Source organism: Toxorhynchites rutilus, chromosome 3, assembly GCF_029784135.1.
Source record: "Toxorhynchites rutilus septentrionalis strain SRP chromosome 3, ASM2978413v1, whole genome shotgun sequence".
Lineage (NCBI taxonomy): Eukaryota > Metazoa > Arthropoda > Insecta > Diptera > Culicidae > Toxorhynchites > Toxorhynchites rutilus.
Window position 1 is genome coordinate 59,386,917 of NC_073746.1, and position 14,763 is coordinate 59,401,679.

General features: G+C 38.6%; 1 protein-coding gene across 6 annotated transcripts in view; it reads right to left on the reverse strand.

Annotated features, from left to right (window-relative positions):
* Window positions 1-14,763, reverse strand: part of LOC129780537 (serine/threonine-protein phosphatase 6 regulatory ankyrin repeat subunit B) — a 176,997-nt gene that overhangs the window by 101,805 nt on the left and 60,429 nt on the right. For 4 of the 6 annotated variants that reach the window (XM_055788904.1, XM_055788905.1, XM_055788899.1 and 1 more), the window contains exon 4: window positions 2,966-3,082. In XM_055788904.1, coding sequence (XP_055644879.1) covers window positions 2,966-3,082 — 117 coding nt within the window. Of the gene's footprint in view, window positions 1-2,965; window positions 3,083-3,269; window positions 3,414-11,232; window positions 11,355-14,763 lie in introns of those variants that run through there. The other 2 variants (XM_055788900.1, XM_055788903.1) reach the window with 2 other exon arrangements.

Sequence of the window (14,763 nt, forward strand, 5' to 3'; positions counted from 1 at the left end):
ATTTCTTGATTTTTTCCTCAAAACCGGAGGAATGTCCGCGTGGACAACAGGGGGAGCGGTATAAGGAATGTCCACGCTTGTCCACGGAGGGAGAGGGGGGTGTCTAAAATCATGCTTTTTCTGTCCACGGGGTATGTGGAAAACCCCTAATTTACACACAAAAATGTCACGAACAAAACATTGTTTTTTTCAGGAGTATTCATATAAAAATGCCTTCTGTTCCCGAAACTATAAAAGATGAAAGTTGACGTTTGTGACGAAATATTTCATAAAATTTCATAAAACTAAAACTTTGTCGTAGGCACTATATCGCTATCTTGGCTTTAAACAAAATTAGGATTAGTTGTATTCTTTTCATAGAAAACATCAAAAAGTTGTTAGAAATATTAGTTAGAAAAACTTCTTCCCTGTAAAATTTCTCATCTTCCAATGTATGGACGACCTGTTGGAAATTGTAAGGGCTATACACACATTTTTTTTGACATTCTTGTGAATTGTCCTTATAAATTTGAGCGAAATATGTTTTTAATCATACAAGCATAAAAAAGCCCTACTTAATTTCTTAATTTAATTTCTTAGAATTGTATACACTGGTGTTTCCTTTTACGCGGGCGATTCGTGCCGTGTTAACAAAAACCGCATAAAAGAAAACCGCGAAAATCCCAAAATCCGTGTAAAAATCCAACAACCAGTGAATTATTAGTTAGAAATGCAACCTATATTCTAATAACTGATTAACAGACTTTTTTGCATGCTACAATCATGATATCTGTTTCTCCTTTTAATGTTCAGCTACTAATCAATGATACAATACAAACTTATTTCGTGAAAAGTTACATCAATTAGCACATTAAATTTTTACGCGGATGATACGTGCCTCATCAAGAAAAAACCGCGTTAATTTCTAAATCCGCGTAAATTTCCTAAATTCACGTAAAAATAAACCGCGTAGAAAGCGACTTCAGTGTATTAACAATTAATCTTTTAAGTAATTAAAAAGTTTTTCCATTTTTGTTAGTTTTTTTTTTACTTCCTTACATGACTTCTTTAAAGTGTACAAATGTGCGATGACCAAAATAAAAACCCTACCCCCAAAAAATAATATTAAAATTATTCAAAACCCTTGAATAACCCTTCGTTTCCACATGTTATGACAGCTTGGGATGTGCGATATTATTTACAACCTTTCAGTGATTCGCGATATAAACGAAGTGTTGTTTACGTTGGCACATAAAAGTTGATTGTTGTTGTCTACACAAAGAGCTTCCAACAAAATCAAAATGGGTGGAAAGAAAATCAGCATGTAAGTCCAAAGTCATGTTGTTCCGGATCATTTTCAGCAGATTTCACAGCAGAACATTACAGAAAAGTTGGTGATAACCCAAGGATTGTGGGATTGTGCACAAACACAAAGCTTACGGTCCGCTTGGTGACAGATCCGGAAGACCCGTCGTCGAAAGGCTGATAGCCGGACGAACCAACGAATCATCCAGGAAGGGAAGAAATTTCCAAAAGTATCAGTCATTCAGAAAAACCCCTCGTTGGCGATATCGGTCAGAACCGTACGCAGAGCAGATTCAATGGAATTTTCCCGGAAATATATTAACAAAGCCCAAAGACTTTTGAAAAAAAAAGTATTTCGGACTGGCGAATCGAAATTTGAGCTTTTCAACAAGAAGCGGCGCGAAGGGTGTTGGAAATCTGGTGTAATTTCACGAAATCATGACAGCAGATGTCTACATTGTCAACCTTACTTGTTTTCTATTTTTTTTTGCGTGCCTTTATTTCAAAAATGTTTAGTTTAAGTTTCATGAACTGAGTCCAGTTAAATATGAAGGAAATGCAATCAAAATTTTGTTTTTATAATAAAGAGTCTTGAAATTAATATTTTACTTAACAAAATTGTTTTATTTATTAAATCAAAATTGAGAAAATCGTTATAAATATATACTGTTACTGTTTGTAATAAAATGTAGACAAAACTTCGTTTATACCGCTTCAATATCGATTGCTAACAACACCGCGCAGGTCTAACTGTCATAACATGAAGAAACGATGGGTTACTCAAAGGTTTTGAGTGATTTTAATATTATTTTTGGGGTGAGCTTTTATTTTTGTCAAAGCATATTTGCATAGATTAAAGCAGAAGTTAAAAGGGAGTAAAGAAAATCTAACCAAAATGGCAAATCTTATTAATTACTTCAAAGAGTAATATTTGTTGGTCTGTATAAAATTACGGTAGTAGTTTTTGATAAAATAGTCCAGAAATTGGAAAATGTTTCTACACATTCAAGTTGGGCTTTTTTATGTCTATCGCTGTACGTTCATTTATTTTTACCGGTGTATTCAAATGTTATTTAATCCTATAATCCTCATTGATTTTCCATTAACTTTGCCTTTTATTTCAAGTTGCGACTTTTTTTTAAAAAAGTCAATGACTATGGATACACCACTATAAAAAATCAGTCCAAACATAATGAACTATCAATGAAGAACTAGTCAAATCAGGGAAACGAGGTTTAATAATCTATTTTACAGTACTATAGCACAATACATACTCAACATTGATGAGCAAAACATAGCCTTAGAAACACGTAGGAACATTGAAACGACTCCTGCTGCAAAACAATTTATCACCTCATCCCTCTCGCCAATCAGTAGTAACACCTGTCAATTGTTTATCACTCATCTGACACCCACCCACACAATCCGCCTCGTATCCAAGTTCCGTTCCGAGGTAGCATCTCCAATGGCAACCTTCGCAGCGCGCCTCAAACAAACAACTGCGAGGAAGCGTGTCCAAAATCACAACTCGTTTCCACCCAACCACCCAACGAGTGGTCGGGCGTCGAAAAGTTGCTTGCGTCGCGATTGAATAGGAGAAAAAACAGAGTACCGTCAGTAGTTGATTCGATGATCTCGTTTTCCGTTCCAGGAAGCGGGAAGAAAACAGTAGTATACTTACACCGTCAGTCTTTGTTCGAATATCCTTACCGGCTGCAGCCAAAAGAGCCCGTAAAATAGCGGTTGCAGTGCCGGTTTGTCTACTAGCTACCAAGTGAACAGCCGTTTGTTGCCGTGACTAATTGGGAAGAAATGAAAGATAGAGAATTAATCGTTGAACCAATCAATTTCACATTAAACACATTAAAAACCAATCAACACTCAGCTTGATAATGTTCACAATAATTAAAGATTCTCGATTGCAAATACCCATAACAATGTTCCATCGATGACCGCCACTCGTACCTGTGAGAAGCGACACTTACCCCTCCGGTGGTATATCCATCTGGCAGAAGTTCACCCACGTACTGCTCATCCTCGAGGACGAGTCTGGTGAATATTTTGAAGAAGGCTTCCTCTTTCGCCAGCTGTAACTGTTGCTCTTCTTCGACCGCATCCAGGATCGCTCTCTGGAAGAGGGTTGGTTTAAAGTTTACGTTGTGAGGGTTCCAACTTCAATAGAAGCTGTGGGGAATCCGATCGTGTCGATGAATGTTCTTCAAGCCGCCATGTATTTTCTTTTTATCGGTAAACACGATTCATTGGAGTATAATGACAATAACCCAGAATAAACACTCCTTATTCTGTACCTCGAGTGACATGAGATAACGGACAGTATCAATCGCTCTATTCTGAAAGTCACCTCTTTTTTCAGATCCTATTTTATACCCTAGTCGATAAGTGTAATTTGACATAGTTAAAAAAATGTAAGTAAAGCTATGTTGAGACGGCGAAGTTCGTCTAGGAACGTTAGTGTCATTTGAGATGATGAACGTAAATTTGAATGATCCCCGATCATTCAATTTAAAGACAACCAACCAAGAAACAAAGTACTTTTGTATGCTTCGCACGCTATTGAATGATTTGTGAATTCCAGTGTACTTTTGACGTAGAACTGCGTCTTTCAGGAAGGGTGCCAAATAGGGATTGCATTACCGTGCGAAAACTTATTCGGTTATAGAAATTTCATTACCGGTAAAACCGTTAAATTACCGGGAAAAAAACACTTTAAAATAAACCATTTTCTTGAATAAACGACTTTTATTGATGATGATTAGTTTACAAGAAAACATTTTGCAAGTTTCACTGTTTAGTTGCATGTTGTAGTATAGAATAATAAAATCGTTGAATTGAGTTAATGTTTCTGTAGTAAGACAATTTGTTTATTTACTGGCTAGCGGTGTGGCCTAAGTACCGTCGACCCGATTGATTTTCTTGGATGAGTAGGTCACGAGTCTGAGTGGAGACTCCTTTTATTTTGCACTTCCACTCTCACTCCTACGCTCCGAAGCGAGCTCTGAAGTTGAGAGGGAGAACATTTTTAGTAGGTCCAGTGAGGAGACTTCAGTATTAGCGGTAGTCATTGGGATCGACCCAGACTCCCTTGTGTCTGCATTTGTGTCTCTTGGACAAACGGTGTCGCGGGTCCTCCAGAGAGCGCAGAAAAAGTCGCGGGTTCAACCGGGTTTGTGAGGGAAAAAGGACAAACCCGCCCTCAGTGGGTGTCTCATTGCCGGGCAATTCAGGAACAACACGGCGGTCGGTCTCCCTCGCGGGAGTGGCGCTTAAGCCGACCGCTTATCTGCGCAAAACCCCCGGTAGCGACGAACTCGCACGCTTTCCCGGCGTCGCGGGTTTCATTTGGTTCAGTTTGTTAATCAAAGTAAAACTTGAGGACACAAAGAATGTTAATTTGGTTGTCTTCTAATCTAGATCGGATCTTATTAACGAAATTTTCAGAAGAGTAAACGCACGATCAGAGTCCAACAATGTTGGGAGTAGAGTACGAAGAGCCTCGAATACCATTATCATGTATTTGCCTCTGTACGAAAACTCTTGTCTGAGGACTTTCACCAATCCAAGCTTGGACTGCAGCTTGAAACGTTTGATTGCTGCAATCGTCGTTCGAGTTTTTCCTTGATGCTCAACTGTTCTGCAGGTTCTGCATCGTCCAGTGAATTTGCGAACAAATCTGCATATACGAAACGATGTTTTGCAATCCTTTCAATCAGGGCTCCGATAGCTGTTCTAGCATAAATTGCAATCCGACGTCAGCTTCATGAAGGGTGCAGTCCTTCCAGTATAGCAGTTCAACAGCGACCAGAACTAGTTCGAAGGCATCAACCAATTCCTCTATCGCTGTCAGTTCTTCATCGCTATAGCTTATCCCGTGCTTCGTTTTCAGATCAACGATTTTTGAACTAGAGCTCGGAGGTCGTAGAGTCGACGCAACATTACCAGTTGTGCCTTTTCGATCTTTTTATTCTCGAGTAATATTTCAAAGCGGCATAAAGGTAAATATTATTTATGGTGTAAAATTGAAAAATACCGAAATAATCGAGTATTGATTGTTAAATTACCGGTAATTCGGTAATGAAAAAAGACCCGGTATTATCGATAGAAGTTTATCGCTCGCGAGAGGAATAATTTCGCTCTCTCTAAGGGTATGTGCGTCCAGTACTGAAATAGAGTAAAAAGAGAAAGCAATGTAAAAAAAAATCAATATTTTTCCCTTCACTTCCCATGCATTGGATGTAATTATGGATGTGACTATCCATTTCAACCCCACTAGTGCAATTATTTCAATAATTTAAATTTATCACTTACGAAGGAATTTACTTTTTCGTACGTACCTAATATCGCTTCTCTGTCAACTCAGAAACCGAAATATAACCATCAGCGAATTCAATTTTGCAATTAAACTCTTTATTAAACACTCAAAATGTTTAATATCGAAGCCGCAAAAATTACATCCACACGCGGAATCATGTTTGATTTTCGGTTTTTGTTTCCCTATATCATCTTTGATCAGTATTCATTGTCATAAGATGGTTCAAATATTCTAGAATAGCATGTAGAATGGGTTCCCATCAACAGAAATTTGAAATTCATAATGCAACTATACAAATCAACCACCTAGCCATCATACCCCCACTGTCCGTCTTACCCGCGGTTCCCCTATAATAGATTTTCAATTAGATATTTTGTGCGGTGAGCAATTAAAAGTGATTAATCAGGATTTTAACTTGATTTTAGTTGTTGCACCGAATGAATGCTATTAGAGGCTAATTTACTGACATGTATATATTTTTAAATGTTATGTCATGAATACCATTTATTTTTAACCAATTAAAACAGAAAATTAACTCTAAGCTTATCGATTTGTATTATGCAAACCATTCGTGATTCAAAAGAGGCGATACAATTCTCAAGCTCTCAGCAGGGCTGCTGCAGTTTTTTCAAAGTTAACTTAATTTTAAGCTCTTTCTTTCAATTATATTTGGCATAAAAATTTGAAATATTCACCAGGTCGTGGTTACAGATCATCGACTGTCGGGATTTTAACAAAGGTCGAACTTGCGAAAAATTGTTGACATAGAACTACGTCTTTCATTAAGAGTGCCAAATCAAAAAACAGGTCACATTTTTATGAACTGACATGTCCACCTAAAATATTTTCTGGAATGTCTACTTTACTGTAGTTTTTGTCCCAGGTTTGTCTGATGCTCCGTTCCAAAGTTACAAGCCAATTAGTGAACCTAAGTCTTTGCGTAAGGAGCGCGGATCCAAAATCTAAAACGCGTTTCTCTCGAAACTATGTTTTGCAAACTGGTGGGTGTTCTACCTCCGGAACGGTCCATCCGATTTTGATGAAATAGTTTTTCTCAGATTGTCCACCTAATTTCCTGTCATCGTACGTAGGATTTTTTTTTAATATTTTGAAACTACCCTTTTAAGGTTCCGAACTACACAATTGTGTGGGAAATAATCAAACTAGGCTATCATCGGCTTACCTAGTTTCTTGGTGTTGTTCAGGAATTTTGTGTGTGGTTTGGTTTCGCATGACAGTAGCAAAACTATCTCCACTAAGGATGAAAGTTAAGCTAATCGAGACCGAAAATATTTATAGAAAAGACTTCTGTTGAGAAGAGCGCAAAGCGAAGATAAGTGTGTGTATATTTAGTTGCTTGAAGCCACCGATATATGACTTTGTGTGCGTACGTGCGTGCTTCATAACCCGTATGTACAAATAGCATCGTCACTATGCTGAATTCGTATCTGCGAAGCAAGAATTACCTAATATTTTGATGCTATGATGGACGATTGTTTGGTGGTGCAAATTATGTAGCCGCGATAATAAATATAAACAAAAAGGAATGTAGCGGAAGATTTCGCTGCATCATAAAAATAATATCCGAAGTAATAAACAAGCGACTTGAATAGAACAACAGCGTAGTTCTATGTCAACAATGCGGTCGTGTCTTGGACACAACCTCCTATAATTTTCCAAATCATTTTTTGTTGTGTCTTCTGTTGATCTTTCAGACCAAGCTAACTGAATTCTACTGGAAAGCTACATTTCTACCGGGAAGCTACATTTTTTCTACTTCTCAGTATGATCCTACATATTACGCACAATGAATAACAAGATGTATGACCGGTCGGATTAGAATGGACATTATTTTCGAAATCTCGTTTCGCCGATAGATAAGAGTTCTCGTTTTAGAATTACATCACTCACCACAGTGAATCCTGATTCTTTTCACCCATTCGCACTAACAACTTATCCTTCTGCGATTCCCTTATGGCCGCGAATATCATATTAACATTCCGTCCCTTCCCCTGGTAATTGTAAGAACGTGGCCGGCGTCCTTATTGACTGTTAAAAGCTCGAATCACCGAAACATGTACAATGAGAATAGTTTGCTACTCTCAAGCTTCATTCAGTGTGTTCGTTGTGCAATTTCGCTGGTTCAGGTCAACTAAATGTTCCATAATTGTTTTAGATAACTTTGAAGAGATTATATTTCATTTGCCGATGTGGAAGTAGTGGGACCCAGGAGAAAGGATTCATAATAAAATCATCATCCTCAAACAAAAAAGGCAACTAGTGATAAATCTGACAAACACATTTGACCAAGTAAGCGATGATGAATTATATAGGATCAATTGAACATAAAACCGTGATTGACAAAATCATGTTCGTCATATTTCAAATCGATATCGACTCTCTAATGAAGAAAATTGTATAAATTTAATTGCTAGATATTATTCGTTCGCCGACATTGACTGGAAATGATATTTATCGGCTCAAGAAATACAATATCACTGTCTTTTTGGATAAAAACTGAAACCAAAACATAATCTTTTGACAGATTTTGCAACAATCGCAGATCAGAATGGTATTCTAGTTAGCTTGATGAATTTTCGATATGAAGCATAAGACAATCGGAGAATTTGTTCATGTAATTTAGCCACATTGTAATATTTGTAAAACTTTGTGCATACAAACACCATTACAGTTTTCTTACAACGTGGAATATTTTTCAAATCTTCAGAGAACAATATTGTATTTTGGTAACTGACAAGTTATCCAGTCAATACCTTTTGATAGATCTGCTGATATCTTCACAACAAAACGAATAATACACGTCGGTACTGGCTACAGAACGAATTTCACTCTGATAGTTTTATGGAAGTAATAAAGTTGCTTTTGGTACACCTAAACTAGCATTGGCAGGAAATATATCATCCTTGGCAGAAAAGAAAATGTTTTTTATTGTGTTACTAGCATGAAATACACAAAAGCACCTGTTTTTAATAGTGTATTAATAGTTCACGAGAATACGAGGGTCACTATTTATATTACGGGAATTGGCAACACTGATGTCATGTGAGTCCATCTGACGGTTCCATCGTAAAGTTTGACATTTTTGACGATATACGTACTCAGAACATTTTGTCATACGGACGCTATTTGTTTATTTTATATTTAGTTGAAAGTTTGGTCTCGGCAAAAAAATGGAACTGAATCGTGAACATTTTCGTGCGATGATTTTTTACGACTTTCGACGTGGATTATCACAACAAGAGTGCGTCAATCAACTTAATTTGACTTTTGGCGATGAAGCTTCATCAAAAACCACTGTGTATCGCTGGTATAGCGAATTCAATCGTGGTCGTAGTTCGCTGTCCGACGAGTTTCGTGAAGGTCGTCCAAAATCGACTGTAGTGCCAGAAAACATCGATGCTGTGCACGAAATGATTAAGCAAGATCGTCATGTAACCTATTGTGAGATTGAGGCATCCCTAAGCATTAGTTCCACCAGCATATATGCGATTTTACATGAACACTTAGTTGTGCGAAAATTATGTTCACGTTGGATCCCACATAATTTGACAATCGCTCAAAAAAAAGGCTCGTGCCGATTGGAATAAATGCTTTGAAAATTGGTTTAAGCGCATGCAAAAGTGTATCGATCATCGTGGCGAGTACTTTGAAAAACAATAAAAATATATTCGCAGCTTAACTATTTGTTTTTGTTCCTATTCCCGAAATATAAATAGTGACCCTCGTATTACACCACATTGTAAAATGAAATTAGATCTTATCAGTATTCACGGAAAGTGTCTTCAAAGAGTAACACGGAGAGCGTAAACAAATGTATTTTAACGTGAAACCTTGTGATGCGTATTTTCAAAGTGTCTCTTATATTGCTCTCTTATATTACTATGGAATATATATATTATACACAAACTCGCCTCTCGCTTGAGTAAATGCTGTACCAGAATGGGTGGATAGCATTTTTAACACTCCTATACGAAATTTCGTAAATTTGTAATTTGTGTACTCTGGACTGTACGCGTTTCTATGATATTGCTATTGTATGTTTTTAGGCGTTATTGGTGTTTATCCAAAGAAAAGGATATAATTGAGTGAAAAAACTCCTTAAAATATTTTTTTCTTTAACTTCATTCTGTTTTAATAGTCATTCAATTCAATCACCTCATTGATGCTCGGTCTCTCAGACCTATGCACGAGTATAGGAAGGTTAATGATACTTTTAAGCTCATTCAGAGCCCCCGCCGACAACATACTTTTTATCGGCCGACAGTTTGGTAGGGTAGTACTTTCCTATCAAAAAGCTCAACGTCGGCACCTAGGGACCGACGATGGGCTTGACGTGATAATAAGTCGACCAATCTATCGGTCGACAAAAGTCTGCAGTATGCGGGAACTCTTAATGTAACGTGCAACAATGCAACAATGGAATGTCGGTAAGTTTGTTGATAATTCCCTCGCATATGAACCAATCTCTAAACGAACATATAAACATATTTTTGTGAAGTTATGTGAACTATCTGGTCCAGAACGAAAAGTCACAGATAATTGACGTCTTAGTGGACCACATTCTGTAAAAAGTGGACCTTTCTCTGAGCCGGCCATATGCCGGAAATCATATTCAAATCAAGGTAAAAGTTAGTAAGATTTATCTTTTAATAAGGCAAATTGACAATCAACGTATTTCATTTGTGTTTTAATTGAACTCAGAACTCTATGGCTCAAAGCGGAAAAGCCTTTATTAGCGTCAAGATATAAATGAAATCAGTACGAAAAAATTCAAGCAAAATGAAATAACTACATAACTAAACTATAACACTTGCCAAAACTTTTCGGACAAACTACCACATCAAAAAAGCTAATTAAGATTTTCGTAAGCATATTTACATCATTCATCACTTGGTGAATCATGTCCTTCATTCTTGATTTGGCTTTCAATTTATCCATGATTTGTTCCGACTTTCTTGACGTATCGCACTTGAATATTTCCCGAATCACCTTCACCTAACTACCGAGCACAACACACAAGTATTCGTTAGGCTTCCGCGATCGAAATCCAACTAGCATTAAACGTGTGCCACATACCTTGTCCCCCCGTAAATGCTTATTTTTGCGAAAATGAGAGAAAAATTATCGCATGATACTTCACATTTCGGCTGAAAATGCAATTGGCATTATCTTTTCTATGGAACACAATTCCGTTCCACTGCAAAAACTTAACCAATGGGGCCCATCCCCAATGAATTTTTATTCTGGTTTTTGGCTATATTAGAGTGGTTCTTAAATATGAGAGTTTTACTGTCAAATGGCTCGACCTAAATTGAAAATAGCTTCAACATATATTCCAATAATCACATTTAAACTTATTTCTCGAAATAAGGAACCCTATTGACATGTTCAAAATATCCAATCGTGCCACCCTAACAACTGATAGATACTTGTGAACTGCTTCCCACCAGAACATGAACTGGAAACACATATATCCATAAACAAGAAGGAAATAGTAATCGATTTACCACAGTTCTATTCAGAATTGAACGCTTCAACTTTGAACGTTATAGTATTTAGCATTTAACCATGTTTCACACAGGTATTAATTGACTTACTTATTGGAACTCCGAAGTTCAGAAACACATGCTTCTCATGGAAGAATCCACATAAGACAGCAATGTCCCGAAAAATATCCAACAAGAAACAATGAACGGGCACCACTATTCCCAAAACAGTTTACTTTCCACGTAACCCGGAGACAATGTTTTGCGTTTCGTACGCTCATTAACACGATCCGCTAGCAACTAAACTCGCTTACCCATGTTTCGGGCTGGTTCAGATCGAAGAGTTTGGAAAATAGTTCCATGGTGTTTGGGAAATTACTGCACCGTTCCGTGCATACCGTGGGATTGTACTGAGGAAAGTTTTCTCCCGCCCAAATTCGAAAACTTTGCAGGCGGATTGTCTCGGTTGGGCACAACACGATTGACGCCAGCAGACGCCAGAGAAAGGAGCAGCCCCAGCGCTTGAGACTGCTAGCAAATCAAATTGAAATGCCACTCGCTAACGGGGCCCGTTCTGAACTCGGTTGTTGTGCCTCAATCAAACTTTGCCACTTTCACTAAGATGCTCGTGACGGACTGGCGGGGTAATGCTTCTGCTCCGTACTCACGCATGAAACGAAATTAACTCGGAGCCTTATTGGGGCCGATTACGACCAATACGGAAGTGAACAAAAAAGTTAGGTTTCAGAACTCGAGCAATCTGGCGAACATGTAATTAGGTGACTTTTGGCAGTTCTGAATTTAGAACGAGATATTTCAGTGGGAAACCTGAATTGTGAAATGCTATAATTTATTTTGCTAGTTTATTCAAAGTTGCACAAACTGGTCACTCTATTTGATATAGATTTTTGTTATTAAAAACGGCGAGATAATTTTAAGAGGGAAATACATATAAGTCATGTCAAGCCAAACACATCAAACGGAATTGAGTGTATGAGTGTATAAAGTCTATTATACGGCACTAAAATTGCTGACTTACAGGTGAGTTACTGCAGTTATCGAATTTTTCTGCGATTATATTTTAAAACGCGTTTATCTCATAGTACTTTTTCTTAAAATGTTGTTGGTTCAATTTCTGTTCTGGCCGGGGAGTTTTTCGTCAAACAAATTTCTCTCGACATGCACTGTGATCACTCGTATTCTATGAATTGCCACTCAGAATACATTCAAGGCGTATTAGGCGTCGTGCACAAATTACGTAACGCGAGAAGGGCGGAAAGGGGGGTCGAGGTTGCGTTACTTACTGTGTATTAGATATAGGAAATTGCGTTACGTAGGGGGAGGAGGTCACAAATCCAGATTTTTAGCGTTATGTAATTTGGGCACGATGCCTTATTTGGCAGAAGAAATCTCTACTAATTTAAATGTTTTTAAAATTTTATTTTAAAATTCCATTGGGAACGATAGACACCATTCAAGAAGAGTATTGCTGAACAAATAGGCGAAATTTCATTTCAATTTTTCCGCACCTCCAACCTCCTAACCCCGTAACGTAATGTAAAACAGCAGTATCACGATGGTCCTCCTTGGTTGGTCGCAGACCTCTAAAAGCCGCACCGCTAAAACACCAAGATAACGATACACAAGAAGATTTGAACCGGACTAATCGACATTGACCCAGGCAACAAAAACGGACTATCGAAAGTACTCGTTTGCTTTCCGAACTATTGAAGAACCGCAAGTTTGACATCGTAGCGCTACAGGAAGTGTGTTGGAGAAGATCTGCTGTATGTACGTTGCGCGATGATCATACCATCTACCGGCATACGAGCTAGGTACAGCTTTTGATTGTGATGGGCAATATGCAGAAGCGTGTGATTGGATGGTGGCCAATCAACCCAAGAATGTATAGATTGAGGATTAGGGTCGATTCTTCAATATCAACATCATTAACGGGCACTGCCCTCACCTTCTTCTCCTTCTTCTTCTTCAATGGCACTAACGTTGTTCCTAGAGGAACTTCGCCGTCTCAACGTAGTATTACTTGCGTCATTTTTATTAGTACTTAGTTGAGATTTCGATGCCAAATAAAACGCCTTGCAATGCATTCTGAGTGGCAAGCTCTAGAATATGCGTGATCACAGTGCAAGTCTGCCCTCACCTTACAAGTCCCGAAGATGACAAAGACTAATTCTACGCGCAGCTGGAACGCGAACACGAGCGATCTCAAAACATGACATCAAGATCATCATCGGAGATTTCAATGCTCAGATCGGTAAAGAGAAGGAGTGATTGAGTGATTATCTGTAATTGGTATGTAGATGAAAACGGCCTAAGACACATCGATTTCGCCACCTCTAAGAATATGGCCGTACGCAGTGCCGTGAGTTCCAACGCACCATCTATTGATCACCTTCAAAACGACTTCAATACATATGATTCAATATCACGAAAAGAGCTATGGGGAATCATGGACGAAACCAGCTTCCCCGGGAGGCTGACAAGACAGATTAGGTTAAGGCTACGATGGATAGAATACTGTGCTGTTTGCGGATATCCGGTGGATTATCTGATTCATTCGAGTCCCGCAGGGGGCTTCCACCAGATGATGGTCTCTCTTGCCTGCTGTCCAGCGCAATATTAAGAGTGTTATAAGACGAGCGACGTTTCCGATTTTCAATGGATCTGGTTAATTCCTCTGCTTCGCTGATGACGTAGATATTGTCGGCAGAAATCTTTGAGACGGTAGCTGAGCATTGCACCAGACTTAAGCACGAAACAGAGAGAGTTGGACTGAGAATCAATCCGTCTAAAACCAAGTACATGCTGGCTTCCGGATCCGAGCACGACACGACCGAGTATGTTGTACTGTAGTGATCGACGGCGATGAGTTCGAGGTATTAGACTAATTTGTCAACCCCGTCTCAAGGGTCACGCAATGATAAAAGCCGCGAGATCTGGAGACGCAATATCAATGGGAGTCATACCCACTATCCACAAACACTTGAGATCAAACAGACTTAGCAATCGTGCGAAATAAACTACTTGTATAAACTACTCATAAGACCGGTTGTCTTTTACGGGCACGAAACGTGGACAATTTAGGGATTTTAGGTGGCTCAAAGCATATCAGAGAATCCACGCTTTGTGTCTGCTGAGATTTTGTTATTAAACTTTCTGTTCATCAATGATGGTGTAATCTAGCTAAAGACTCCGGGATATTTCGATTGTGAGGCTCGACAACAGGTTCCAAACTTGATCTTAGACTAAACTAACTGTAACATTTAACACATTCCCTTTTTTTTCTCTATTATAGAGACTTTCAGCCACAGGCTGGTTCGTCTGTTTTGATGTGGCAATGCGAAGGATGTTTCTAAGGGGACCATCCCATGTGTCGGAGACACCGGGTCCCTCAACATGTAGTGTTTACTTTCGATATCTGTTCTCGTTGCCCTTGTCCTTGCCTGGTCCATTCTTGCTAGTTTCGCTGTCGTTTTCTTTCAAGTATCTCGAGTCATCGTATGTTTCCTTTCGTCCTTAGTCACATGCATATGACGTGTTCTACTGACTGGTGAACACGTCGTATACCCCGCACTAGGTTTGGAAGTCACCCCTGCTTTTGTATGTGTTGTAGGCGAATGT